This window comes from Ranitomeya imitator, chromosome 4 (assembly GCF_032444005.1).
Source record: "Ranitomeya imitator isolate aRanImi1 chromosome 4, aRanImi1.pri, whole genome shotgun sequence".
NCBI classification, from domain to species: domain Eukaryota; kingdom Metazoa; phylum Chordata; class Amphibia; order Anura; family Dendrobatidae; genus Ranitomeya; species Ranitomeya imitator.
The window spans coordinates 15,343,213-15,354,312 of record NC_091285.1 but is presented as its reverse complement, the minus strand read 5'-3'; the positions used below and the strand labels follow the sequence as shown (position 1 = coordinate 15,354,312).

Here is an 11,100-nt window from a genome sequence, read left to right as displayed (position 1 = left end):
ACTTTTTTTCACATAAGAAATAAAAAAAAGATCTCTGATGAAAAATTTATTTTTTTACTCTATTGCTGATTTTTTTCCCCACTGTAACTGGACCATTCATATGGGGCCCTAGTTACAGGGGAACACATCCTCCTGTGATGGTACAAGACAGTGGCAATATTGCTGATTTTTTTTCCACTGTAACTGGACCATTCATATGGGGCCCTAGTTACAGGGGAACACATCCTCCTGTGATGGTACAAGACAGTGGCAGAGATAATCTGGATTTGCTAGGACCCTATACCGGTAGACACCCAACGACCATGTGATCGCTAGGTCCCACGGAAGCATCAATGGTGTCTATGATTCATGACGCACACTGAGTGTCCTGCAGACGGCAATGGAGAAGACAGAAGTGGTAAAAAAGAGGCTTCTGTTGTCATCTGTCCAACAGCTGCAGGAGCCGATAACAGTTGATCAGTGAGAAGGTCGGGAGTCAGATCCCTGGAACTCAGTACTGAGGACCTCTCCTAAAGAAGTAGCTACTCTGTAAATAAAATAGATGGCACTAGCGACCTGTGGTATAAACTCATTGTGACACTAGCCACTACTAACGTTGGCAGGGTAGTCAAGAGGTCCTGGGTCAGATACCACGAGAACTCGTCGAAAACTAAGGGGAAAGACAGAGGGGTATTCAGGTCACAGTCTGAGGTCAGAATTCCTGGAAGGTAGCTGATCAAGACAAGGGGGCTAGGCAAACAGATGGTCAAAGGCAAATCCAAGGTTAGGCAACAAGGATCAGAATACAAGAACTCGGAGCACAGTACAAACACGCACCACTTGAGCTAAGCTACAACTGGCAATAATTGAAGGCAGAGAGTCATCTAAATAGCCAGGTAATCTCTACAAACAGGAAACCCATGGAGGAAACTCCACCCGCCCCGGCCTTGATTGAACGGCTGGACTGTCACTCAAACCACTGACATCTCAGCACGCCCCAGTTTTCCGATTGGACGACTGAGCTGTCCATCACCATACTGACAGCTGAACCCTACATTGGACAGGTGAACTGTCAATCACTGCGTCCAGAAACACCGGTAAGCGGAATCGTGACACTCATTCCATTTACTCTGTTAACCTTTTATTTGCTTTATTTTGATGCTACAAGAGACGCGATTCAATTCGTATTTTTTCATAATTTGGCAATTAAATTAAAAATGGCATCATATTTGGCAAGAGGACTATAATTATAGCCCATTTTGCCAATATTTGCCGCTCATTCTACTGTTATGTACTTCTCAATCTTGAATAGGAAAAATTGTGCAAATAAATGGTTAACACAAAGAGATAAAAAGGATCAGTGAATAAGGATACGGCATGTTACAGATCTCATCACGTGGGACGTAACGTTAATAAAGAAGAAAAACAAAAAAAAATTAAACATGAGGCAAATGAATAAATGAACATAATGACTGTGACACGCCCCCGAGGAGTTTATTTAATTTTTTTTAACAAATAAATCCCCTTTTAATAAACCATGCACTATCGTTTGCAGATGTGCAGCTGAGAACTGCCCGTAGAAGTCAATGCAAGGTGAAAATATGACAGACCAGATCTTTAGTGGATGTGAGTGACAATACATGGTGATGGTGCAGCAACTAATAAATGTTAGATTGACTTGCTAGGCATCGAGGACATTACAAAAAAAAAACTATTTCCAAAGCATACATTTAATATTGCCTTTTTTTTTTTTTGCTTTTTTCACCTGTTTTTGATTTTTGCTAAATTCCTTTTAATTTGTGTCTTTTATGAAGTCTGTTTTATGTGTTCGCTTTTTTTTTTTATTTTTATTTTTTTTTATATTATTCTCTGGAATGTGGAAGTGGTTTTTGTTTTTCCATATGTCTGCGGTTGATTCATCAGTTGTCACAAAATTTTTGTGCAAAATGTACTCCGGTCTCTTCCTGGAGAGACATTAGCAAGAAGAGGAGAAGACAAAATTAAGAAACATTTTTTATTTTAAAAAAATTCATGAACTATGTGCGCCACATGACGAATTTGGCACACAAACGGTATCACATGCCACGAGACAAAAAAACAACAACCTAAAAGTCACTAAAAAAAAACAGACAAACGTTGGTTCAGGTCCACAGGCTTTAGGCTTTAGTCTCCTAATATAAGAACACTTTTACTTATCGATTTCCACAGATTACGGCAACAGTAAAGCGGTCAGTCCCTATTCTGAAAGTTATTTATCTACAGGATAAGTAAGTTTTTGGTTGGTGGGGAGATCTCCGCCAATCCCAGGAACGTGGCTGTGAAATGCTCTGCTGGGATGGACTTCGGGTCTCTGCTCCATTCACTTTCTGCGAAACTGTCAGAAATAGGACAAAGCTCAATTCATTCTCTATGGGACTGCCGGAGAAAGCTGAAACTTGTCTATTTGGCATTTAGGAGCTCCATTCTTGGGATTATAGGGGGTCTCGGCAGCTAAGAATAACCCTTAGGTTTGATACCTCGTGACCCAGTGTGTGGGATAGACCTCCTAAAGGCCAACCAGCATTGATCTGGTCTGAGCCTTAAGAATTCTCCTCGATGATTTTTCCAGAACAGCTCAGGCCCCAACACTGGTGGTTCCACCATCGGGTAAGAGCATCTGACCCTCAGTCTTACAGAACCTTCTTCATTCCAGGCTTTACCCCTGCTTTTTGCCTTTTTTCCGGCCTTGATCAAACTTCATCTTTCATCCGTGACATCCCCGACAGCAAGAGTCCCTACACTCGTCTGAGCTTCAAACACAATCTTGGCTATATGGATGTCAAGAGAGTCACCTGAAAAGGATGAGTAGACGAGTGCTCTTCAGCTCCCGACATCTTTCTAGGTGAATCTATTGACATCCATACAGGCTTGAACTGCGGCCTAGTGCTGGCGTGGGCCGTGTCTTCTCCATTGCGGTGCACATGTGAGAGAGAGATACTCCCTTTCCTTCTTTCCTCGAGCTTCACCATCTTCGCACCCCTCTATTGCCACCAGACAACAGGTAGTTTGCCTACAACCAGAGGCCACTGGTGTTGGCATTGGAATGTTTAAGTCTTCTTCAACATGGGACCACCATAAATTCCACATCGAAACTGCGCTTGGCCCAGTAAGAGAGGAAAAAAGGGAGGGGTAGGGGCAGGTACAGCCGAGACATGAGGTCTATGGTGGTCATAAGAAAAAGAGAGGAGTTGGTGTGAGGTGACAGGGTAGAAATAAACCAGAGAAGGTTTCTACAACGGAGAATGGCAACATACTGTCCAAGTCAGCAGAACGCAAGAGTCAGCAGAGGAAAATGAGCCCCTAGCTGTCTCCTTGCCAGTAGTCCTGCAACTCAGGGGCCCGAGTATGGACCAAGATGTCAGGACCAACTGCTTCAATTTTAACAGCCTGAACTATCAACCCACAAGACTGGACAAGTGTCGGATCCGTCGCACCAGGGTGGCCCACTTACCTCCATTTCGTACATGTATAATGGATGTGAGTGCTGCATGTGTGAAGTGAGAACAGTTGACCTCACCTCAAAATAAAAAAAAATGGTAGAATTGCTGTTTTTGTTTATGTCACTGCAGAAAAAAAAATTAAATAGATCTAACCCCAAAATGGAATGAATAAAAACTACAGTTCACCCCACAAAAACAAGCCTGGATACAATGCAACTGACCAAAAATGAACAAGTTATAGCTTTCAAAAGTAAGGGAGGAAAAATCGAATCCGAAGAGACGTCCACTAGGACCTTGTCAGCCATGGGTCCGCATAAACCAGGAGCTGAGGCATACAGTATGTGAGGTTGTTGAGAATATTATGGCCGGTTACTCGGACTATCAATGTCGAAAGTGTGAAACCTAAGCGGGCACCAAGGAGGCAACAATACTGGGCAGGATGGAAATAAGGGCACACCATCACTACCTAGGGGCACAAAGTAGGCAGTTTAGGTGGGCATCAACCGGTGAAAATTTCCCCACAAAGCGGTGATTAATAAGAGTGAAGATACACTAAGGGGGTACTATGGGGCAACTGGAGACTGAACCCAGGAGACTGGGTCTTGTTCAACTCTCTGCTTTTAGGTACATGATGGAGCAGACTTTGTGGGTGCCAAGTCAGATGGGTTTAGCCTACTTGGGTTGAACTTTAGGCTACACATCTTGCACCAGGTTTTGCTTTCTCCTGATCAACCTGTATGTTGTAAGCGAAACGCGTCGAGACCTGTTTGTGCATAACGTGGCGTGTCTTGTTTATTTATCTGCTTTTCTGGATCTAACAATTGGTAGGGCTACATTGGGGTTAATTTGAGACGCTAGCTGGGTACTGTTCTAATATTTGTAGAAGATTCGAGCTCTACGATACCTATTGTGTTTGCATCAACAAAATGACAGGGCAGAAATCATTCAGTGCCCAAAATCCACAGGCACCACACCCAAAGCAGTAGAGTTGGCAGAGGAGATGAGGGCTACATGATTGCGGGTGGGGCGAGGACCGGTTAAAAGCAGCACGTAGCTTTTCTGTGTTGCATTCGTACGGGACCGTGGTCACATTGCACTATGGCTCTCAAGTCGGACTCCCGTTTTGAGCTGAATGATGGACATAAGATACCAGTGATCGGATTTGGCACTTTTGCCCCACAATCGGTGAGTAAGCATAGGCTAATCCTAGGTACATCCCAAAATAATTGCTGGCATGTGGGTCTCTGGGCAAGGGAGGAACTGCCGGAAATTGAACCCCACCGTGGGCACTCACTATAGATCAAACAGAATGATGTAATGTAGTCATAGCTCTGCCAGTTTACTAACTTTTGCTCACACTCCATCGCCTTCCCTCCTTCGTGAGGGTCTTGGATCATATTGGCATCAAAAAAAGTCAACTGACCAAGTGATCAATTCTAAATTCTATACCTAGTAGGAGGTACTCAAGATTCCTACAGTGACACCGCAGGTCAAACAAAGTATTACAATATTTTTTTTTTATTGAAGTTAATGGGGTTCACCGTGTCAGGTCCTCCAGACACTGAGACTATTTTTGTAGCCACTTTAAGTTCTAGCTTGTTGACGACCACTTTAATGATTCAGAATTTTCTGATATATTTTTGGAATTTTCAGGGATTTTTTCCTGATATTTTGTAATAATTGTTGAATGCTTCATCATTTTCTGATTTTTTTTTAACGATGTTACCATATTTTGCACAGTATTCCAAAGAAGAGGCCCGAGAGAGCACCGAGCTGGCAATCGATGTCGGATATCGTCTCATCGATAGCGCCTTTGCCTACATGAATGAAGTTCAGGTCGGACAAGGCATTCGAGCAAAAATTGCTGATGGGACGGTGAAGAGAGAAGGCATTTTTTACACCGGGAAGGTGACCTTGTAAAATCTGAGTTTTGTGTGATCCGTTTTTCTCATTAATGTGGCCACAAGGGGGCGCTGTTCAGTTGCAGCCACAGTCACTTGTTTCTTACTTCTGCAGCTTTGGAATACTAACCACGCTCCTGAGAGGGTCCGCATAGGGCTGGAGAAATCTTTGAAGGATTTGGAGCTGGATTACATGGATCTCTTCCTAATCCACACACCGGTGGAGTTCAAGGTTTGTCCTCCTATGGATCTTGTTATGGATTTGTCTTGGAAAGGTCCGATAGTACAACATTGTATTCTATAAATGCAGCTTTGGTTGTGACTAGAGAAAACATGATATTCCCAGTCTGAATAATTTTGCCAATACTTAGCAAATAAAGACTGACTCTTTGTTTTGTTTTCTTCGTTTTTTTCCCCTCTAGCCAGGAGATGATCCCTTTCCCAAGGATGCAAACGGGAAAATAATTTTTCATAACACAGATCTCCGGGAAACATGGAAGGTAAATATCGGGGTACGGGTTGTCTTAAATAGCTTGATCCAACAAGACACGGGGCAGGCTGGCAGCTCTTAAGAAGTCTTTCATGGATAGGATTTTAGGGGAACCTTGGTCTTCATCCTGTAATCCCTAAAAAAAAAAAAGGGCCCCCCTGGATTGATTCCACGGAGTGGAGCAGGATGGCATTGAATTGTCAGAACTTCAGAACAGAACTAGGAGGTCAAAGTGAGGAACAAAATCGAGTCGGGTTAGGTAATCAAAACCCAAAAAAGTCAAGAAAATAGGTCACAGCTTGGAAGCAGGAACGAACCAAAGAAGGTCAAACCTATAACCGGCGACCAGAGACCGACTGCTGGGGGATTAAATAGGGAGGAGCCCTGGCCCATGGCTTCAAGCAGGGAGCTAAATACACTAAATCCATGTGCTGAAAAACACTATTCAATAAGAAGAAAAGACAACAAGTCCCAGCTATCAACATCAAACTGAAACACGCTACCGTCACCCAGTGGCATACATTGTACTAATGTGGCGCCACAAAGGTAGAGGTTATAGTAGCATGTTCAGACAGAGATGTTACACGTGGAAACCCAACGATGGAATGGAGAGGGGATGCCCACTCTTATGGCCAGTAGGGATGCAATACCACGTTTCACCTGTAGTGGCCTCTGCAGAGAAAATGCAAAGTCAGCAAAACGTCCTCCAATCAGATCATCTGATCGCCAGATTAGTATCGGTGACACAACCGGATCGTATTGTAGCACTGACTGAATTGATCATTTCTAGGCTATGGAAGCGTGCAAGGACGCCGGGCTCGTCAGATCCATCGGAGTCTCCAATTTTAACCGCCGGCAACTGGAGCTGATTCTCAATATGCCAGGACTCAAGTACAAACCAGCGTGCAATGAGGTAACGATTATGGCTTCTTCTTCAAAATTAAATCTGCCTCCCATGGAGATCTAAGAACCTCAAACTTGTTCATGCATCCATTTATTGGATCCATCTGTTAGGTGCAAGAGCTATAATGAAGGACATGTTCCTTATCAACCAATCAGAATATGTATTACTCTCTGTACAGATAGAATGTCACATATACCACAATCAGAGCAAATTACGGGAGTTCTGCAAATCTCATGATATCACAGTGATGGCGTACGGTGTACTGGGGTCCAGCCGAGCAGAGGGCTGGTAAGTACAAGAATATTACATAGTTATATATAATAGTGTCACAGGAAAAAGGATGGAATGAAACCTGGACACCTATAGAATAAGCATATAGAAGAATATAACTATTATACTACTGCTCCTATGTACAAGAATATAACTACTATAATACTGCCCCTATGTACAAGAATATAACTACTATAATACTGCTCCTATGTACAAGAATATAACTACTATAATACTGCTCCTATGTACAAGAATATAACTACTATAATACTGCCCCTATGTACAAGAATATAACTACTATAATACTGCTCCTATGTACAGGAATATAACTACTATAATACTGCCCCTATATACAAGAATATAACTACTATAATACTGCCCCATGTGCAAGAATATAACTACTATAATACTGCTCCTATGTACAAGAATATAACTACTATAATACTGCTCCTATGTACAAGAATATAACTACTATAATACTGCTCCTATGTACAAGAATATAACTACTATAATACTGCCCCTATCTACAAGAATATAACTACTATAATACTGCCCCTATGTGCAAGAATATAACTACTATAATACTACTCCTATGTACAAGAATATAACTACTATAATACTGCTCCTATGTACAAGAATATAACTACTATAATACTGCTCCTATGTACAAGAATATAACTACTATAATACTGCCCCTATGTACAAGAATATAACTACTATAATACTGCCCCTATGTACAAGAATATAACTACTATAATACTGCTCCTATGTACAAGAATATAACTACTATAATACTGCCCCTATCTACAAGAATATAACTACTATAATACTGCTCCTATGTACAAGAATATAACTACTATAATACTGCCCCTATGTACAAGAATATAACTACTATAATACTGCCCCTATCTACAAGAATATAACTACTATAATACTGCCCCTATCTACAAGAATATAACTACTATAATACTGCCCCTATGTACAAGAATATAACTACTATAATACTGTCCCTATGTACAAGAATATAACTGCTATAATACTGCTCCTATGTACAAGAATATAACTACTATAATACTGTCCCTATGTACAAGAATATAACTACTATAATACTGTCCCTATGTACAAGAATATAACTGCTATAATACTGCTCCTATGTACAAGAATATAACTACTATAATACTGTCCCTATGTACAAGAATATAACTACTATAATACTACTCCTATGTACAAGAATATAACTACTATAATACTGCCCCTATGTACAAGAATATAACTACTATAATACTGCTCCTATGTACAAGAATATAACTACTATAATACTGCCCCTATGTACAAGAATATAACTACTATAATACTGCCCCCTATGTACAAGAATATAACTGCTATAATACTGCTCCTATGTACAAGAATATAACTACTATAATACTGTCCCTATGTACAAGAATATAACTACTATAATACTACTCCTATGTACAAGAATATAACTACTATAATACTGCTCCTATGTACAAGAATATAACTACTATAATACTGCTCCTATGTACAAGAATATAACTACTATAATACTGCCCCTATGTACAAGAATATAACTACTATAATACTGCCCCCTATGTAGAAGAATATAACTACTATAATACTGCCCCTATATACAAGAATATAACTACTATAATACTGCCCCCTATGTAGAAGAATATAACTACTATAATACTGCTCCCTGTGTAGAAGAATATATCTGGTATATTGAATATTTTTTGTTTCCTGACAGGATTGAGGATCAGGAGTCACCCAAAGTGCTTGAAGACCCTGTTTTAAATACGATCTCTAAGAAGTTGTGCCGCACACCGGCGCAGGTGGCCATGCGATATTTGCTACAGAAAAAAATTGTTGTCCTGGCAAAAAGCTTCAATCCTGAGAGGATCAAGCAGAACTTCCAGGTAAATGGAGCAAAAATAAAAATATCCCCAAAAATATAAATTCCTGTAAAACAATGTTTTTAATTTTGGAACATCATTTTAAATGACTTTAAACAGAAGTGGTGTTCTAAATATTTTTGTATTTAAAAAATAAATATTTAAGGACTTTTTTAGTTGCTCTTGACCTTTCTTCTTCAGATATTTGACTTTGAACTAAGTGACAAAGACATGAAAAATCTTGACGGAGTCAACAAGAACATGCGTTACCTAAATCTCAATTCGTAAGTGTCTTTTAAGAGAATTTTACATTATTTTACATAAAAAATATATGTTTTTATTTATTGTTATTTTACTTATATTATTTTTTTTTAGCTGGAAAGAGCACCCTAATTACCCGTACCATGATGAGTATTGAAAGCATTGGACAATCACTCTGGAGCCATTCTTTAAACCCTGCTACCATTGTTTTCTACTCTGCGGATTCCAATCTTTGGGGAATTTTATGATTTTTTATATTAATTCCAACTGCAGTTGTGTCAAATTGGAATATGACTTGAAGCTTGAAATGTTGAATGTATAAAAAGTATTTGGCATATTGCTATAGAAGATAAATAGCTAATGGATTGCAAGTCAATGCAATTAGTGAAGTGGTCCTTGTTTGAACATTTTTCAAAATTTTGCAACCCCCTCAAATAAAAAAGGCTTGTACATTTAGATACTCTTCATTATTTTTTTAACTCAAATTTTTGCTATTTCAGTTAATTATAAGGCTACCAAAAGAGTGAAAAGGGAACCTTTTGTGGCATTGGTGAGGTACCCATAGCAGTGCCCCTCAGCTTAATTCAAGATTCTGATGTTTTTATGAATCTGCATTTTATTCTTTTAGCTTAATCAACTCGTTGTTGCTTTCCATTTAATACACTTTGTACCTGCGTAAGAGTTAATTTTGATGGTACAGATAATTCTTAAAAAAGCCACATGTGATCATGAGCTTTTGCTGTAGTAATTATAGATTTTTTGGGTGGTGCAATACTACTGGCATGCTTCCCAGATCAGCAGAGTAAAGTCTGTTAATTCTTTCATAATCTTTTATATTTTATATACTTGTTTTGTGTATTTAGTTTGCTTATGAATCAGTAGAGCTTAATTATTTTTACTTGTTTTTCGAGAAATTATGTTCTTGACACATTTGTTATTATAAAGATAAAGTGACCAATCCCATTAATGACCCCTTACCCTGTCTTCAGCTCCCCCACTGCAATTCTCCTCCATGCCAAATCTGCTTTCACGCACAGCTCTATGGCAGATTATAATAGAATGAAGACATTTATTTTGTGCCAGAAGCAAATGCTGGGAGAGCCAAGCAAAACAAATAGGGCATGATGCCCATGCCATCTGATACCTGGAGGAACTTGCTGTTGAAAACATTGATCATGCATGCAATCTTCAACTGGAATGCACTCCACATGACTCTCAAACCCCCCACCCATTGGAGAACCCATTTAATGGTGAATCCTCAGGAATTATCCCATATGGCCGCATGTAATCCCCTTTTTATTATAGAAATAATACAGTAGAAAAATATCCTTTCGAGCACAAGGAGGGTATATGCACACAACTCTTTTTTCAGGTAGGAAAACTTAGCGGCTAAGTGACACCACATGCACATATCCTAATACTTCCAGATTGTCATATAGGAAAATTTACATGAACGCAGTAGATTCAGATAGGACGTTTTTTGCTGCCTTTGGAAAAACGTCTTCTCTCGTGTATCACTTCATGGTCCACGCAGTCTTGATGCAACTCCCCACAGTGTTGCCAGATCATTAATGATCAAAGAAGATCCAAGTTGGCACCAGACGTTCTCGTCCAAGGAATCTCTTTATTGGCTACTACCTGCACAAGGTAAAAAATACAAGCAACGTTTCGGCCACGTAGGACCTTTTTCAAGTCAAATATAGTAAAAGGTGTACATACATGGAAACATAGTGCTATATATAATGGAAAAACAAGGGACCATTACTCATAACGCTTCCCATTGGTCCAACCTCCATATACAAAAATTAAAACAGAACAGAAACAGGGGTCAAAACATCGATAAATTAATATCAAATGTGTTTCTATGCAGCTATCAAGGTTGGGTTCACGAGAGCCATCGGCCAGT

General features: G+C 39.8%; 1 protein-coding gene across 3 annotated transcripts in view; it reads left to right on the top strand.

Moving 5' to 3' along the window:
- The first annotated feature begins 1,468 nt into the window (after positions 1 to 1,468).
- The window catches only part of LOC138675150 (aldo-keto reductase family 1 member C1-like), a 35,735-nt gene continuing 26,103 nt past the window's right edge, over positions 1,469 to 11,100 (top strand). Inside the window, exons 1-9 of one of the 3 annotated variants that reach the window (XM_069763157.1) lie at positions 1,469 to 1,605; positions 5,199 to 5,366; positions 5,475 to 5,591; positions 5,782 to 5,859; positions 6,640 to 6,762; positions 6,932 to 7,041; positions 8,789 to 8,957; positions 9,135 to 9,217; positions 9,309 to 9,650. In XM_069763157.1, coding sequence (XP_069619258.1) covers positions 5,280 to 5,366; positions 5,475 to 5,591; positions 5,782 to 5,859; positions 6,640 to 6,762; positions 6,932 to 7,041; positions 8,789 to 8,957; positions 9,135 to 9,217; positions 9,309 to 9,351 — 810 coding nt within the window. In that variant the 5' untranslated portion in view covers positions 1,469 to 1,605; positions 5,199 to 5,279 and the 3' untranslated portion in view covers positions 9,352 to 9,650. Of the gene's footprint in view, positions 1,606 to 4,411; positions 4,644 to 5,198; positions 5,367 to 5,474; positions 5,592 to 5,781; positions 5,860 to 6,639; positions 6,763 to 6,931; positions 7,042 to 8,788; positions 8,958 to 9,134; positions 9,218 to 9,308; positions 9,651 to 11,100 lie in introns of those variants that run through there. The other 2 variants (XM_069763154.1, XM_069763155.1) reach the window with 2 other exon arrangements.